This window comes from Sander vitreus, chromosome 22, assembly GCF_031162955.1.
Source record: "Sander vitreus isolate 19-12246 chromosome 22, sanVit1, whole genome shotgun sequence".
Lineage (NCBI taxonomy): Eukaryota > Metazoa > Chordata > Actinopteri > Perciformes > Percidae > Sander > Sander vitreus.
The window spans coordinates 17,488,156-17,506,449 of record NC_135876.1 but is presented as its reverse complement, the minus strand read 5'-3'; the positions used below and the strand labels follow the sequence as shown (position 1 = coordinate 17,506,449).

Below are 18,294 nucleotides of genomic sequence, written 5' to 3'. Positions count from 1 at the left end.
CTCTTAAAGAGATCAACACACACACCAACACACAAGTTTAAACTTCAGGCCAATTACGTAGGATTACGTAGGCCACGGCGAAAGCTCTGCGTGAAGCCTTTGCAGAACCATAAATCACGCTTTACAGTGCACTCTTAGTTTGAAATAAAGGCAACAGGAGTAGTTGTACAGTAGATTGGTGTGTAGGGAAGCCCTCCAGCATGCACTTGGGCATTACCCATGAACATGAAGTCTCATTTTATTTATAAGTCTTTATGTGTCTTTTGTCTTTTGTTGTGCTTGATCGTTTTTGCACACTTCCATTATTGTTATACAAATAGTTATTATTGTTATACAAATAGTTATTGTAAGTGAGTATGTTTAGACCGTAAGTAATGTGTGCACAATTAGAGAGGTTTTCCCTCATGTAAGTAGATGGTGCAGTTTTAATTATAAGCCTAGTGCTTCTAGTAGTAAACATTATGTTTGTTCTCTTCCTGTTCTCCATTATTGAGAATTCCCACTAGCCACAATATCTTACCTTACAAACATTTAACCAATGGGCAATTGTTAAATATAATTATATGTATGTATTGGGTTCACCCTAAGAACTGTCAGTTATGATTCAGCCCACACTTTTTTAAAGATTTTTCATGGGCATTTCCACCTTTAGTGATAGGACAGCTCCGAGAAGAGAGAGGGGGAAGACATGCAGGACAACCGTCACAGGTCAGACTCGAACCCTGGACCTTCTGCATTGAGGAATAAACCTCTATATATGTGCGCCTGCTCTACCAACTGAGCTTACCGGCCACAGATTCAGACCACACTTTAGCAGATTTGAGTTTAAGGACTTGTTGCTTTGACCACTCTCTTCAAAGAACTGTAAAATTCAGGTCAAATAATCAATAAAGAACAGTGATCCCCCTTTCATCTACACATGTATTATTTTAGTTTTATCTCTCAGTCTCTGCTCTCTGTCATTTGAATTTGTTTTTTGGCAGCTGTTTGCTTTAATTTTTTTGCTTAATACTCAGCAAGAATACGTGTTTGTCTTTCTATCTTATGTCAAATAAAGTCCATAAAATATATCGTTAACCAAGTATTTTACTTGTCCGTTGTTTCAGAATATCAATCACTCGCGTCACGGCGGACATCTCTCTGGCCAAACGCTCAGTCCTGAACAATCCCAGCAAGCACGCCATCATCGAACGCTCAAACACACGCTCAAACTTGGGTACGTATGTGCTAGAAATCACTGCAATGCCTGGGAACATCTGGTGTTTTGATTCATAATGTTTTCAAGGAGACCAGCTTATGTGGAAAAGGAAGGAAATGATTAAAGCAACTCTTGACAATTGTAATGATAACTCGCCAGTTTTGTTTTGTTAGGAAGGAAAGATAAAAAGTTCCAAGAGCTGCTCTGATTTGACTGAGGTTGATCTGAGTTCAGATGTGATTAGAATGAAACAGATTCCTGAGTCAATCTGATGGGATAATCTTTCTATCTACAAAAGCATCAGTCAGCGGCTGCAGCAGAGGACGAAGTCCCAGGAGAAATCTATGCTGGAAGCAAGAAGTGTATTTTATTACATTTTTTATATGATAACACAGAGCCACCACACTACAACTTGATGATTTGACCTCAGTCTTTTTCAACAGTGTGCTGTTGTCCCAGATAAAAAAAGAAAACTCTAAAGGAGCTTTAAGGCAACAGCTCCTCCACATCTGATCATAATACATTAGGGCAGAGCCACATTAAGAGCAAAAGCTTCTCTCCATATTTAACCCAAAGCTTTTTCGTTTAAAGTAGCTGTACTCGATATTCAGAAGATTAATATAGCAGTAAACAAATATTTCTTCTATGTAAAGATATAGTGGAGTAACGGGCGTCCTGAGCAGAGAATGAAGTCTCACTTCCTCAGTGTGTGTTGTAATCTGAGCTTGTCTGTTCTTTGTTTTGATAGCCGCTCCGCACGCCCCAGCGTGTTAGTGCATGCGAGTGACTTGTGCATCGGCATCTGCAGCCGAAGGACGTGACAAATTTGACTAGTTGACCACTTTTTTTTCTAAATATCCAATACAGACCCTTAAAGCGAGTACTACTTGGAGTCTATTTAGTCAGTTACTTAAAATATCCATCTTAACAAGCCATTTCATGCTCTATAGAGCCTGAAATCCCCAAAAGAAATCTGCCAAAAGATCAGGATTTGTATGTTTCTGATGCAAATGAACATTTACATGAAATGTTGGGAATCAAAAGCGACATTTTCTTAACGTGAGTGAAGCTTTCCTTTCTTCAAGTAACATTAAATGATCTTGCATCTCTGGCATATTTTAGCAGGAAAATTTGAGAATTTGTGACTCAGCCGTAGTCTGAATGAGCTGTTAGGTTGGAATGTTTTCATGTTATCAGTTTACTTTAGACTTTGTCGTGACTGGAAGTCATGAAGCTTGGCCATGATTCTTCTTAGATTGGGAATTGTGCCCTGCTGATATTTGTAGAATAGTTGTTGCAGTCACGATGTCATCTGTTCGAGTGGGGGTTGTGTGATGTAACAGTTGGTATTTGTTAGAGGTAATAGGACATTGCTCGCTTTTCCTCTCAGAGCTATTAGTCTCTAAGCCTGGTCCCAAAAGTCATGATGTCTTTTAAGTTTCTATAAAACAGAAAGAAATTCTGTTTCATAGAAGAAATTCGAACCATATCTAGTAAGTAGGTAAAGGGCTTCACAAAAAACATTCAATATCAAACTGCACAATAGTAATCAAGATAAGAGCATCAAAATAGAATTTATAAAGAAAAAAACATCTGACTTCTGATTAATGAACTCCAGTTTCCATAAAGAAACAACCTGGAAGTGGCTGTACTTGTGAATAAAGAAATATAGTCAAACTTGTGCATTGACTCTCTCTTTCTTCTTCAGCTGAAGTCCAGAGTGAGATTGAGCGGATTTTTGAACTGGCCCGGACGTTACAGCTGGTAGTTCTGGACGCCGACACCATCAACCACCCGTCACAGCTGGGGAAGACTTCCCTCGCCCCCATCGTTGTCTACGTCAAGATCACCTCTCCAAAGGTGAGTTAAATGAACGGGTTTGATGCAGCGACAGAGCCAGTCAGTGTGAGTTAAAAGGAACCGTAGCTGTGATTTTAAATACAGCATGTATACAGCAAATGCGTGACGGGAGTGAGTCATCACTTTGACCTTTAGCGCAAGTAAAAAAGGCTCATTATTCAATGATCAATAAAAATAAAAACATTTGGGTCACATAGAAAATGAGAAAAAGCATAGCTAAAGAGGGATGAGATGCAAGCTTATAATTAAAGTGGCATCAGTGTGAATCACACTCACAGTGAGCTAAAATAATAATAAAAGGGAAAAGACCCTGCCCTGAAGTAGGAGCTGAAAGAGTTACAGGAACTGTGGCCAGAGGAACTTAATAATCCCCAAACTAGTCCAGTCGGAACAGGAGATAAAAAGGGTTCTAGGAACGTTATGTTCTAGGAACTGCAAAAATCTCTCCGGTCGGAAGGCAGCTATTGATGCATTTTAATGTTGCTGGTGGAGATGGAGCTGGTTTAACTACTTAAGGTACTTTAGTCCAGCGGTTCCTTCCAATGGGTTACAAGATAATCTGAAGGGTGATGATATGATTAATGGGGTTTCAAAAAGGGAAAATCAAAGTTCTGCTTCATAAATCTGTTTTACATTTTTTGACTTCTCTATTTTTTTTCTTTTTGTAAAATGAATAAATAAAGTATTTGGGCCAACAGTTAATTAAATAAAACTATGTGAGAAGTTTAGAGAGGAAATGTCTTGGTGGAACTAACAAATGAACTGTGACAATCACCCCCAACTAGACAAAAGCCAAAAACATAGGGAATCACTGTTTTATTTTAAATAAAACAGTTTAAATGCACTTTTGTGTTTTATAAAATGATCATATGTTTTGTTTGTTTTTTATGTGAAATCTTTATCTCAAAAGTAGTGGAGTGAAAAGTACATTTCCCTATGAAATGGTGGGGTAGAAATTAAAAATACTCAGGTAAAGTACAAGAACCTCCAAATTTCTCGTGAGTAAATGTACTTAGTTACTATCCACCGCTGCCTATAAGGGATTTAAATTCAAAGGAAGCTATCTTCTTTGTCTCTGTCTTTTTGTGTAGTATAAAACTTCCATAGACTTGAATATTGTCCACACAAAGCCTATATTCAGTTTTAGTAAAATAAAACCACCATGACCTTGCCTTATTTGCCCTCAGGTGCTGCAGAGGCTCATCAAGTCCAGAGGCAAGTCTCAGGCCAAACACCTCAATGTCCAGATGGTGGCTGCTGACAAGCTGGCTCAGTGCCCTCCTGTAAGTCTTTACAGTGGTCCCAAATTACCAACCACAAACAACCTAAAGTTTTGTCTTTTAGAGATGGTTTTTGGCTCTAGGTTTTAGTTGCATGTATATGTGAAATCAGATTTTATTTTTTAAGCGTAATAACTCTATTCCACTCTTCTGTAATCTGCTTAGTTATTTTAGAAAATGAAGCGAGCACCCCAGGCTTGTGAAAGTGCAGGCTTTATTTAATTCGAATAATAGTCTGTATCTTTAGGGAATTACTGTTTAAGACTATCTCAGAATTAATGCCTAATGTTATTTAGTGTTAAATTCAGTAGGTTGATTCTCAAATAGCTCTGACATTTTGTATATATAAAGTTCAGTGTGATATCTTTATAGATCATTTTACAGTCCTTGAATCAAAGTCTTTTATTGTTTAAAAAAAAATTAAATCCACTACAGGTCTCCTTTAACCCTGTCTGCAACCTTCTCCCCTTTCTCAGGAGATGTTTGACATCATACTTGATGAGAACCAGCTGGAGGACGCTTGTGAGCATATGGCTGATTACCTGGAGGCCTACTGGAAAAGCACTCACCCCACCAGCTGCAACCCACCCAACACACTGCTACCGAAGCTGCCCACAGCCACCCTGCCCTCCAGCCCAGCCCCGGTCTCCAGCGTGCAGGTACAAGAGCTGAGGCCACAGGGAGGATGGGGATACCTGTCGCAAAGCTGTGCAGATGAACGGGAAAGGACAGGAAGTGACAGGGATAAAAAAGGAGAGAAAAAGAAAACCTGCAATAGATGAGGTTTAGGGTCCGTTCCAATACCCACACTTAGGGTCTTATTACTTATAACGAACAATAAACCGTTACAGTCACAATCAGGGGCTGAGAGTTATACAATTATACAGCAATTCAAGCTAGTTAGAAGCACGCAAGTCTACTTTAGTAAAAGAGATATTCCATGATATTATTTTGAATGGATTTTATTTCTCAAAATTATTGATAAAAATATAACATATTTAATATTTATGTGTGCATCTGTCTTATCAAGAAGAATAGTTTTTTTATTGAGCAATAAACATCTGCTGATTTTCTGCTGTAACTGTGTAGTGTTTGGACATGAAGACGAATATTCAGACGGAATTCAACATAGTATAAACTTTAAATTCCGTCTACTGATTATTGTTGCTCCGTTAAACCAGCTTAAAGGTGCATTACTGTCAACAACTGGACCAGTGTGGTGCAGTAGACTGTGGCGAATAGTGGGATACTCGTTGCTCTGAAAGGCGCTCCAAAGCAGAATTAGGATAAAGTGTGCAACAAGTGTGGATTAAGTGTATCGTGGCCTGGCAGAGGTAGACGGGAAGTGATCGTGATTACCTGAAACCCTCGATTTCAAATGCAATTAATTTACTTTTCTTACTAGTGAACGTGTCTTTTTTTTTTCAAAAGTGTGTCATGCAGGAAAGTTTGTCATTGTCATGGTATGAGTCTGTATGGTATGACATAACTTTTCATCTTATGTCACATATCTGAGTGTGTAAATGCAGTATAATCCCATAACCTCTACCCCTCTCTCCATCCACTGCCATCACAATGGGAAATGTAAGACTGAAAATGTGGAAAATCCTGATATTAATGAGGAGCAGGAGTGGGATTGACGTGTGATTGCTAGTGTGGTGAGTGTGGAGAGACCATCGGATAAATGTTTTTTAGACTTCAGGTGCCAGAAATCCATAAGAGGTCCATCTTGGTCATGCAAACTGAAAACACCTTAAAGTTTACTTTTAACTTTCCTCCTCCAGGACTCATTAACCTTCAATGGATGGTTCATGAATATTCAAGATGCATATTCCCAGTGGCTCTCATTTATCAACCTAACGTAGAAACCAGCGCAGAAATCCTCTTACGACAGGCTTCACGTGTGATTCATGAAACATTTGTATCACACCAATCAGAGCATAAGAATGGTCGTACATTGATAAATGCAGCGGCTGGAAACGATCGTAATTTAAATATCACGTCCCCAATATATTCTCGGTTTTGAGGCCTCGCCCCTATAATTTACGACATGGCGAGACGTAATCCGGCTAACAAGTGGAACTTTTCAGAGGTGGAGATTGAAACCCTGATATCTCAGGTTCATTTGCACTAACGTGTACTATTTGGCAGCCTGAAAACTGGTATTAAAGGCTGAAGAAAGAATGGGGAATGGAAAGAGATCACTGATGCAGTCAACAGTGTTGCCGTGGTAAATCGGACTCCAGCTGAAGTTTATTTAATATACAGGCTTATATTGCAATCTCTTAGGCCTACACCGACCTATATTTAAATAAACACACAGTAGCGGAGTTTATGCAGTGTCTTTTATTTTACTCGTGTTTTTTTCATCGTTCACTTGTGGCCATTAACGACACTTTAAAAGAGAAAGAAAAACCTGAAGAATAAATAAAAATGTTGTGCATTGTCATGTTTCCTGTATTGATAATTGCCAAACATAACACTATACCTTTTAAAAGCGAGGAATAATATCCTGTCTCCTTCGTATAGCCCCCAGTTGGGGCTGTGCTGGACATTGCTCTCTGGGCATCGGGTCATCTGGCTCCATCTCTACATTTATGGCACCCTGTTTTCCTGCGCGATGTGCAGAACCCCACAGGCTAAAACAATGTTGCAGACTTTTTTTCTGCCGTGTATAGTAGGGTCCCTCCCGCTGATGCAAGACAGAGCCATCTGCCCTTAATCAATCCGATGGAGCGCTCCACCATGGCACGTGTGCGTACGTGTGCACTGTTGTACCGGCGCATAGAGGTCTTCTAAAAGAGCGACATCTGCCATTGCTGATAAGTGATCAACTGATGACTTCTCCTTCTCCTGTTAAACTGATTATATGCTGCACCACAAGTCCACACTGACTCGAAAACTTGCGTATACGAGTTCAGACCAGACGTGAGATTTTTATCGCAGCCTACACTCACATTGAAATTGATAAATGCCTTGCTTTGCGTAGGAATCAGCGTACGACCGTCCTACACCTGTTTTAGGTCGTACGCACGTTTCATAAATGAGGGCGTGTGTGTGTGTGTGTGTGTGTGTGTGTGTGTGTGTGTGTGTGTGTGTGTGTGTGTGTGTTCAAGTGCATATATACAATATGCACCGGAAAAAGGGTGAAGTGAATATTAATCTGCATGAGTTGGAGTTGTGTTTGTGTGTGTTTGCAGTGTATTTTCTTGCTTTCTGTCACCCAACTGACTGACATGTGTTACTGACCTCAGGGCAGCAGTGCAGAGCAGAAAGGAGAGAAAGCATTAGTGGAGAGAAAAGGCTCCAGAGAGGATCACCAACACCATCATCACCATCACCACCACCACCACCAGAGCCAGGACCAGGCTGATGCTGATGCTGATGCTGATGCTGATGCGGAGGCTGAGGGGGAGGGGCTTGAGGAGGAGAGGCATCTGAGGACAGAGGCCTCCAGGAGAGCCCAACACATCCACCACCGTTCGTCTTCCACCCGGACTGAGCAACACAACCACCGTCACCACCACAGCAGCAGTCGAGGCCGGGGCCTCTCGCGGCAGGAGACTTTGGACTCGGAAACCCCCGAGAGCAGAGAGAGCCGAGAGAGCAAGGACTCTGCTTATATCGAGCCACACACTCAGCTCCTCCACCAGGAAGAGGAGGAGGATGAGGCGGAGGAGGACGAAGATGAGGAGGAGGACGAGGAGGAGGATCTAGGGGAGGGGCACCCCCAGCAGCAACAGCGTTACGAGCCACTGCCCCACCGGGACCACAACCACCATCACCATCACCACCATCACCGCAGTGGGGCGGATGAGGCCGGCCACAGCACAGGACACCACCGCTCAAAGGAGCGTGAACAGGACCATAACGAACGGAACAAGCAGCGCTCGCACCACCACCGGCCGACACGCGACCACCACCACCACTACTACGACCGGGACAGAGACAGGGACCGAGAAGGGGAGGTGGCTCCTAAAAAGAGGGGTGACGCAGGAGAATGGGCCAGAGACTCCTACATCCACCAGTGACGGACCAAAGCCCCCCTAAAGCTCATTTGGAACTCCTAACCGTTCTGTTCGCCCATCGTGCTGCTATACCCTGAAACCACAGCATCCTATTTATGTACACTTCCTTTGTAAATGCTGTTGCATCTTTTTAAATGGCAGGATTTTGATTACATAGATACAAATATAAATATATAAATATATGTATGTGTGTATCTATGCATAGACGTTGTTTATGTGTGGATATGCATGAATATTCTCAAATATGCATATTTTAAACCTGTGTTTGATAAAGCATGACACGAAAGCAGAATTTTTTTCTGTACTGAGCTGTGCTTTCTGTGATTAGCATTTTGATTTTTTTATTGTTTTTATTACTTTTTCATTTCTTGCTACCACTTGAATAATTTGATCCATCAGACTACTGCTAGGGTTGACTGCAATGGTTGACTAACCAAGTTAGTTTGATGCTGTATTTGCAGGTCTTTTGTTTAAAAATAATAGTTTGTCAATTTTAGAAATAAGCTTATTCACTTGTTATTGCTCAGTTACCAGTTTATTAGGTACACCTAGCTAACACAAATGCAGTCTAATACAGCAGTCCTGCAATAAAGCCTACCTTCATGAGGGTTATAATGTTCAGTTTGTACTGTTTTATAAAACTTAGTCATCATCTTGGAGGCTGCAGTTTGTGGTGCTGTTAGATTGTATTATGTATTGTTCTACTGGCAGGCCACCCCAGTTATATCTGAGGGTAGTCTAAATAACCGGAACAGGGACTGTTGTATTAGACTGCATTAGGTTTAGCTACCTAATTAACTGCCAACGGAGTCTAGATGAGAAGATGAATAACTTATATGTGAGGTAAATATGAAGCTGCAGCCGGTTAGCTTAGCTTAGCTGGAAACAGGGAAGTATGAAGGTAAAAAATCTAAATTAATATATATTTTTTTTTAATTGAAGTCTAAAAAAACAAGTTATGGTTTTACGGCAGGGCTTAATTTACTGTAAGCTAACCGGCTGCTAACGCTAGCTGCAGGTTTAGATACGAAAGTGGTATACATTTTGTCATCTAACTCTCAGCAAGAAAGCTAGTAAGCATATTTCCCAAAGTGTCGGACTACTCCTAAATTTTATGTTCATCATTTATTGCTTAGTTCCTGTTTTTAAATTTTGCGTCCATGGTTTTGGGCATTCGGTTTTAACATATTTAAGCCTCCCTCGAGGTGCACCTTAGTCTTGCCTTACAAGACGAACTAGTTCCACAATAACTTCCTCTCTTACATGCAGTACTGTTCTCTTTGTATGGATCCAGAAACATTTTATAACATTGATACACCCTTGATTCTGCACTTTTACTGATTCACATTGGTTTCAAGTGAAATTTGATATGACATTGCAACTTTACTGTCGGTCTACCGAAACTCCATTAAGGTTAATCTTTTTTTAAGTCTGACCCCCTTTTTCTAATGAATGTTGTTTAATTCCCACTTTAACTCCAGAATATAAAGGATGTCCATTTTAGGGATATCTTCTTCAATACGTTCCTCACAACACAAATTAAAAGATGCAAACTATTTAAAAATGTTTACCAGACAAATATAGTTTTGTCTTTTGCCATTTATTCACTCCCCTGACTAACAGGATCTATTTTAAGAGTCAATGACGTTGGATCAAATTTAAACATTTCATGTATTAATTCATGATACTGAAAAATTGAGCTCACTCGTGCCCCTCTGTTTACAAACCCACCCTGTCCCTTCACTCTGTATGGTTTTGCCCAGCAATTGTAATTATAAAAACAACTCCATTATTTTGCTACATTGGTAGCAATACAGATTTTCTAACAGTGTACATGTGTATGTACATAATGCATAAATATAAAGAATAAAGTTGGCAACAGAGGACTGTTGAGGGGGGAAAAGGATTTGATGTATGCTTTGTCAGAAGACCCAGACAGAGGAGGAGAGCGGTGTCTATAAATAGTTGTCTGAAACTCTGCTGAAAAATTGAGGTAGACTCTCTGGCTTGTCTCCTGAGTTGTCATGACAACATCAACATTAATGACAATACTGAGGGGGATGCATCTAAAATAGCTTCTTCACAAACATACGCCTCCAAAATAGACAAACAAGTATTCACAGACATGCAGCTGATGTGATCTCAGAATTGTGATATTGTTAAACGCCTTCAGTGCAGTAGTGAAAAGAGCAGCAGTCTACATACAGCGACATGCACAGATTCAGGGAGGTAACGTGCAGTCGGCTGGCATTTCCACACAGATGTGTTTAGATGGACTTTTAAGAGTCTAATGGTATTCCCAGGAAGAGGGATTGAGCTGAGGTCATTGTGAAAGTCTTAAAAATGGTGCATGTTAGGAGAACCGGCCAGATGTTTGTGCATTGTTGGCACAAATCTATAAATTCTGTGCAGTCAGTGGACACCCATAATTCAATTTGCACTGAATAAGTTAGTGTTGAGTATTGTAATTTGTATTTAAATCAGTGTTTCATAAGTGTAATCCAATAATGTGCAGTTGCTTAATGTATAACGAACATGAAGAGAGAAAAATCTTTTTTTAAAGGAAGTTTATTATGAAAAAAATGAATAATTTCCTTCTGGTGAATGAACTACACACGGCATCATTTCTCTCTTACAAGCAGCAGAAGTCTTAATTAAGAGGTCCCAGTTGTCTCCACCACTACTAAAAGACGCTAAATTGTTAATACCTCTCTTGACCTCTTTCTGCTGGCTACTTCCTGATCTCTAAGATGCAGCAAATCCACTGTGACCATGGCAGCTGTGTCGTCACTGTTGTTATGGCGATGCAAGCACTGCTGCATTTGCCAATACTCATTCAGTCTCCATCCTTCCCCACGTGCCTCCACCCCCTCCCTCCTTCCCTCCTTCCCTCTCTTTCCCTTGCACTCTCCTCTCTCCTGCCCTCGTGTTTATAAAGCCTATCCCTATATGGCCCGCAGTTTTAGAGAGCAGCTGTTAAGAGGCAGATGCTGTAAACAGCACAGTGAGCGTCTTTGTCAACACTGCCTCGTCAAAGCACACACAGTGTTATAATATAAACACTGTTGTTCCCGTCTGAAGTCTCTGGTGTGAGAGCTGATGGTGCTGGAAGAGAAAACATGCCCTCTGGTCAGTTTTTCAGGAACTTGGCAATAAAAAAGCCGATAGTGTCTCTGTCGGCTCTGCAGGGGAGGGGGGCTGCCGTTCCCGTCTGGTCCCAGCTCAGCTCAGGACTGAACCTCTGGAGAAGGCGCAGCTGCTCAGGTGACAGGCCGGCTCCCAGCATGCCTTCTGCGCCGATGTGAGGCTCCTGAAAACGAGCATGATTTGGTGAGGTTTTCCTAACATCACACTCCATATTTGGGAGTCTGTCCACGTGGCTGAAGTGTTTTTACCTGAGGCTGAAGCGTGAGGCAGGGGAAGGTTTGAAGGGCCCAGGCTACCTGCTCCTCATTCTCTGCTAGAGTCACTGTGCAGGTGCTGTACACAAGAACCCCACCTTTCTTCAATAACTTCACTGCCTGCAATACATTAAGGCATTTTATTAAAGCGGCCAGATCAATACTTTTAGTATGACAATGTAAAACAATGTGAAAGTGGTTGCTCATAGTGATGAATTCTCCTCATCTTAACGGAGCTTTATAGTTTGTTTCAGCTCATTGTTTTTGTTTCCGGTTCACAACTTTGCTGCTTTGGTTCACTCTCACTGCTCTCATAGCATTGTTTTTGGCCAAGCTTTATTAAAAAGCCACTGTACACTACCTGTTCAACAGCAAACAGTTACACTAGCTGGTGAACATCAAGTGACTAATGGACTTTCATTCATCAGGTGGCCAGAAACACGACTCCAGATGAATGACAATGTTGCTCGTTAACTGCTGGATGTGTAAATAACTCTTTTCCAACAAGTTTACCGTATCAACTTAAAAGGTCAATGTTGTCTTTTTGCTGCCCCCAAGTGGCCAAAACGATCAGTTGTTGCAAGTTTAACTCTACGAGCACTGACACAAAAATGAGTCTTCAGTCTAGATGCTGAATAACTTTGAGGAAATGCATGTAAACGCTGATGAAGCACTATATGTCAGCGGGATAAATGATGTCCTCTGCATTGGACTCTAATCTCCCTTTAGTGATCTATCTGTTAGCCATAGTTGAAGCAAAGGAATATACTTGAAAAAATATTTCACATTTCTTTAGTCTACATTTATGTACATGTGTATAAAAAAAAAAAACGGAAAACAACTGACTATTGCTTAAGGTAGAAGTCGAAATACTTTCTGGAGCTGCTTTTCTGACTCTTAAAAAAAAAATTATCAACAGTCACAAACTCCTGACTCATTTTATCACTTCAGAGCTAAAAGCTGTACCTCTAAAAACATTTTCAACACCCAATTGAGTATCAAATCAAAGAAAACATTTTGTGTTTGAATCAAAATTGTCAGTATTACAGCATCAGTGGATTGGGTGTTAAAATCAGTCATATCATTCACAGCTTTGATCAGAGGAAAAAACTAAATCATTTTAAGGTGTATTTTACCAATAACGTGAATTCAAGCTGTAAATCACACAGCAGTATAATAACTGCCAAATGCTCCCATCTACTGGTCAAAGTGATTTGAATAACGATGTGAAAAAAACGGATGTCAAAGTGCTTTATCTGTGTGGTAAATCCTACAGCATGGAATAACTTGCGCTGCAGTGGCTGGTAGGAGCAGATCTCCTTGAGGCTCCAGGTACAGGACATGCTGGGTCTCTGTCCGAGGCCGCTACAGGGGGCGTCCAGCAGAACCCGGTCAAAACTTTCAGGAGGGAAGGGAGGTCCTGGAATATGTTCAGAAACAGAAGTTATATATATATATATATATATATATATATATATATATATATATATATATATATATATATATATATATATATATATACATACGCACACACGTGTGTGTGTGTGTGTGTGTGTGTGTGTGCGTGCGTGCGCGTGCGCGTACTGTCACTCTGTACCTTCAGCTTCCTGTGCCAGGTCGCTGCTCACAGCTTGAGTGCTGTTAAAGCAATAAACTTTGATCGACCGCAAATGCAACATTTGGGCGTTTTGATGAATTCGATCGATCTTATTTCGGATCCTGTCCAGCGCCACGACCTCGCCCTGCGTGAGACAGAAAGAGACCGAAACTCATTAACAAGGAACAAAAAGCATCAGTTATACAGTATTCAGATCCTTAAAAAATACATTCAAAATCATACTCAACTAAAATACGTATTAGCAAATATACTCTGCCCTCTTTATATATATATATATATATATACTATATAACACTGATGCAATAATGTGTGAGCAGCATTTTTGTTGTAGTTTGCCGAAATGAAGCCGATTTGAAATACTTTGTCTTCAAAAACCTCAATTGAGTCCTAAAAGCCTTGTTTTGCAGTGCAGTAAGAATATTTCAACCCGTAATTAACTTGTTTAAGAAATGTTCTGGAAATAAGGCAGCAGCACTAGAATTATGAAAATGTTTACTTGATATGAAAATGATATACACAAGCACTGAGAACAGGTGTAACCCGTTTTAGAAGCCGGTCATATGGTTCAAATAACATGCAAAATATGCAAAGCAATTTGTGACTATAGCAGTCAGATAAATGTAGTGGAGTAAAAGTATTAAGCAGCATAAGAAATGTTCAAGTAAAGTACAAGTACCTAAAAACTACAGTACAGGACTTGAGTAAATGTAGTTAGTACCTTTCCACCACTGATTATACCTGTAGTTTAATAACATACGATGTGGCCTCATTAAATCCAATATAATATACAGCTGAAAGATATGATTTATGACACAGAAATCTTTATTATACGTTTTACAAAGGTTGTATTTATTTCAGGACTCTTCTACTAGATTCAATTACAATTTACAGCTAATGCTATTTTTCCACTACACTTTTGTTCTTTGTTAAATGTATATAACTAGCTTAACGTGTCTTTTTCACGGAGGACACAGAAACAACCAAAGTCCACAGAAGAGTGCTATAGCATGAATTGAACGCCTCCTATTCTTAGGAACAATCATTTTCTAGATCAGTGGTTCTCAGTCTTTTTTGCTTCTGTCCACCTAAATGGCTATGTACTGTATGACCTTTCAGCACAAGTTTAATAACTCTATGAGCAGCTCAACCTTTCTTAAATAGTTTAATGTGAATAACTTTAGAAGCCTGGAATGGAGAATACGTTTTTGATTCTTTACAATCCCATTTATCGTCTTATTATCCCTAAGATTTATCTTGCGACACCTTTAAGGGGGTCCAGATCCCTATTTTATTGGATCAGGCTGTATATCATATGTGTACTTTATAGACTGGATTCTCGGTAGAACTTGTACCTGATCCCTCATGAGTGCAGCGATGTGGCAGGTCTTCCCTCCGGGTGCAGCACACATATCCAGGATCCGCTCTCCAGGACGAGGCCCGAGAACATGTCCCACAACTACAGAGGGAAGGTTCTGCACGACATGAAAAAAAGAATATGAGAAGAGGCAAAACAGTGTCCAATGTACGAGTGCATCCCCTCCGTTCTGCTGTATTATTAATTTAACAACACTTTTGTAACATTAATAGATACACATACTTACTTTATTGTACATTCTAATACTATAAATACCTGTAGGAATGCCAGGTTGGGTAGAACACCATCGAAGGAAGGACTCTGGTAGAGTGGCTCTACCATCCGAATGCCTATTCCCCTAAAACAACAGATGACATTGACTGAATACGTTTTCATTCATGCCACCATGCCTGTTTGACCCAGAGGAAGATTGGAGTGCAGTCGATACGCAGACTTTGTCTTGTTTTTAATCATGCAGCCACCATAATAATGGCTTTTTAAATGTTGGACCTTGACGCAGCAGTGTGACTTTTGTCATTTACATGTATTTATAAAACAAAAACAAAGTCTACTTACTTGGCAGGTTCATCTGTGCAGAAGATGCTGGAGCGATCTATTTGAGAGACTCCGTTTCCCACAAAAACTTTCTTTCCCTGGAAGCTCGTGGCTCCTCGGGTGCACCGACCCTCCAAGTCAGAGAGGACAGACACCACATCTCCAGCCTTCATGTCTAAGAGCAAAGAAACACATCACAGGTTGATTTCATGTAAGAAAACCACACACTCAACAAAGTAAACACACTATGATGTCCATTATAATAACATATGTATTTTAATTGACTTTAACAGAATCTGTCTTTGAATCTTACACTTGGGGCTGGCGAGAATCCCCGGGACGAAGACATGAGCACCTCTCAGTACAGCACTGCCACACTGAGCACCAACCACCACCTCTGAGCTGAGCTGCTTCACAGGTCTTACAACACAAGAGAGAGGGAAGTCACACACTTCTACATCAGCCTCAGTGGACTGTGGCAGAGTATGGATGGTTTGGATACTGGAGATACAGCATATATGGCATGCATGGACAATTCTTCACAACCTTTTCAAGCTTTTCCTTAGTTTGATTGTTTGTTGGCAGGTGTATCAACAAAAAAAAAAAAAATTAAAAGAAGTTACATGCAATAATACCACCATTTACCCAAAAACAGAAAACAGCAAGGAATGTTATGGTGCTGTTACTGTAGTTTGTGTTTCTCTTTGGGATCAAAACACACTTCTAAAAAAGTGTGCACTTCTAGAATTATTTTTTCTTTCTGTCGTCATTCTATGAAATTCCATGTGAGTTTGGCCTCAGGAAACACTCTGCAATTTAAGGCTAAGTGTGTACTCCATAGAGCAGATTCAGATTCGTCTGACATTGTTCCAGCATTCCTTACATACCTTGGGCCGTCGACGGGAAGGAGCAGCACATCTGGAATTCGCGGGTGAGGAAGAATCTGAACGGAGACCTCCTCTGCTGATGAGGTGCACATCTGCTGCTTCGACAACAACAACAATAACACACTGAAGGATTAGGACTCAACTGACCACCACTGTGGGTACTTTCCTTGCTCCCTCTTTCATTCTCACCTTTTTCAGCTCTTCTCCTAACTTGTGTCTGATCTCTTCCAGGGGAGCGAGATGAGTATTGGCCCGAACACAAGTGTATGAAGGAGGGTGAGACAGGCATGTGAGCAGCTTCTGAAAACGACAGTCTGCCTCCTGATGGCCAACTGCAGCCAACACCTGATCGCAAACAAGATGACGTTAAAATTATTGGATGAAACAATTAGAAAAATCTCAAGAACTTGATTGATTTCAAGTTTCAGCCTCTCATATTTAGCATATATCACTGAAACAGATATTTTGCAATTTATTCAAGTAAAAATAACAATGCTACCACATGAACTAACATAATTCAGGTCAACATAATAAACAGAATTAATAAATAGCTCCCAGGACCACAGCTACCGTTGAGGACATCAAGCAACATTCTGCGGTTTACTTTCTACAATTACACAGAAACATCAGTGACAGAGTGAGTACAGTCTGTTTTTAGGCCAAAACGATAGGAAACATAGGCTATCACTTGTGTGGGGGGATTAAATTAGCAAGAAATGATATCAACATGTTGGTGTAAAGCCAAACGTTTCTTAGGGAGGGTTTACTAGACTTAAGTTTATCTAAAATCTAAGCTATGCTGTGAAGGTTCCCGCATCATCCCTGGGTTATCTTTTCAACTGAAAGAGAGGAATAGTCTCTTTTTTTATGAGGTGTATTTATGATTAATCAGAAGAGAGAAATCACTTCCAAGAAACACATTTAAACTCCTACTGTACCTCCTTGTTTAAGAAGACACTCTTGAGATAATCAGTGACTTCAGGCTTCAGGGAAATCCTTGGAAAAATAGACATTTCTTCAATCTGCACAAAGAAAAGTATCCGATCAATAACAGAAAAGTAAATGAATCTTAATTGATGAACTGCCATAGGAGAATGTAGAAAGATGTGGTTACAGTTTGGAGCCCCTGTTGTGGTTAAAACTTGCACTGTCTGATGGATAATCAAACACACATTTCTTTGCAGTGATTTATTCCCGTAGTACAGAGGCTGATGTACTACTACTACTACTACTACTACTACTACTACTACTACTACTACTAATAATAATAATAATAATAATAATAAGAAGAATAATAAGAATATTTTACCCACAGAACTCAAAAAGGATCATATCTGGGTTCATTTTAAACTCAAGTTGCAACAGTTTTTAAAGACGTAAACGTCATGTTTGATCTGGTGTTTGTTATTGAGTTTTATGGTAATTTGATTGTATTATTGCTTGTTGTACATCGTGTATGTCTTGTTCTGTTTTGTATGTATTTTTGCAAATTATCTTAGGCTGTAAGGATGGGTAGCAAATTTCAGACATGCAATTGAAGGAATGCAGTAAATACACAGAATAAAAAACAATTAAAAAAGAATTACTTATTAAATAATGTGTTTTTATGAGGGATTTTAATGAAAATAAAGACCTAATTTAGCCCGTAACCTGTTGATCCTTCTCCACAATGTCCGTCTATTATTGACACTATCTGAATGAAATGTAACAAATGTGAGATATTTAAATAACAGAATCCATGTGTGGTAGTAATAACCTGAGGAGGTGCTTTCTGCCAACATTAAATAATCTATTAATATAGGCTACCTACTTTACGTCCAAACGGGTTATATTTATAATCTAAACGCTGGTAGTCAATCCTATTTAACATATCTGCTTTTTACATTCATAATCAACGGGTGATCAGTTAAATTAATAGTCTAATATAAGTGTGACAGCGATGTAAAGGCGTTTTTAATCATCTTTAGGTACTCACGTTCTATGGAGGCATGGACCGCTGGTGTTTTGACTACTACTTCCGCGTACGTCACTAGTTGGTCATATGACACTGTTTAAATTCATAAATCGAAGTAATGCCGCCTGTTGATCAGCAATACCTGTATGATGTTCATGT

At 39.9% G+C, this 18,294-nt stretch overlaps 2 protein-coding genes across 5 annotated transcripts in view; one reads left to right on the top strand and one right to left on the bottom strand.

Moving 5' to 3' along the window:
* The window catches only part of cacnb2a (calcium channel, voltage-dependent, beta 2a), a 67,922-nt gene extending 59,252 nt beyond the window's left edge, over nucleotides 1-8,670 (top strand). For all 3 annotated transcript variants that reach the window (XM_078280912.1, XM_078280911.1, XM_078280913.1), the window contains 5 exons: nucleotides 1,107-1,216; nucleotides 2,907-3,058; nucleotides 4,246-4,341; nucleotides 4,815-4,997; nucleotides 7,593-8,670. In XM_078280912.1, coding sequence (XP_078137038.1) covers nucleotides 1,107-1,216; nucleotides 2,907-3,058; nucleotides 4,246-4,341; nucleotides 4,815-4,997; nucleotides 7,593-8,369 — 1,318 coding nt within the window. In that variant the 3' untranslated portion in view covers nucleotides 8,370-8,670. The remainder of the gene's footprint in view (nucleotides 1-1,106; nucleotides 1,217-2,906; nucleotides 3,059-4,245; nucleotides 4,342-4,814; nucleotides 4,998-7,592) is intronic.
* A 2,725-nt stretch (nucleotides 8,671-11,395) lies between these two features.
* On the bottom strand, nucleotides 11,396-18,201 carry nsun6 (NOP2/Sun RNA methyltransferase 6). Of its 2 annotated transcripts, none has more exons than XM_078281075.1 (12): nucleotides 18,157-18,201; nucleotides 17,120-17,203; nucleotides 16,371-16,526; nucleotides 16,182-16,279; nucleotides 15,608-15,714; nucleotides 15,316-15,469; nucleotides 15,016-15,097; nucleotides 14,738-14,857; nucleotides 13,365-13,509; nucleotides 13,042-13,187; nucleotides 11,762-11,887; nucleotides 11,396-11,676 (listed from the first exon to the last, which is right to left on the bottom strand). In XM_078281075.1, exons 2-12 carry the CDS (start codon nucleotides 17,192-17,194, stop codon nucleotides 11,497-11,499), a joined length of 1,389 nt encoding a protein of 462 aa, XP_078137201.1. In that variant the 5' UTR covers nucleotides 17,195-17,203; nucleotides 18,157-18,201; the 3' UTR covers nucleotides 11,396-11,496. The 2 variants fall into 2 exon arrangements, with proteins under 2 accessions (XP_078137201.1, XP_078137202.1); XM_078281076.1 differs by having other exon boundaries at nucleotides 16,182-16,276.
* Between the last annotated feature and the right edge of the window lie 93 nt (nucleotides 18,202-18,294).

Excerpts from the sequence above, each read along its gene's own strand:
- nsun6 (XM_078281075.1), bottom strand. The coding sequence starts at position 17,194 with ATGTCTATTTTTCCAAGGATTTCCCTGAAGCCTGAAGTCACTGATTAT. Across the intron at positions 15,470-15,607 it reads GATTCTCGCCAGCCCCAAGT|ACATGAAGGCTGGAGATGTG; the intron begins GTAAGATTCAAA and ends CTTTGCTCTTAG. Across the intron at positions 14,858-15,015 it reads CCAACCTGGCATTCCTACAG|AACCTTCCCTCTGTAGTTGT; the intron begins GTATTTATAGTA and ends CATGTCGTGCAG.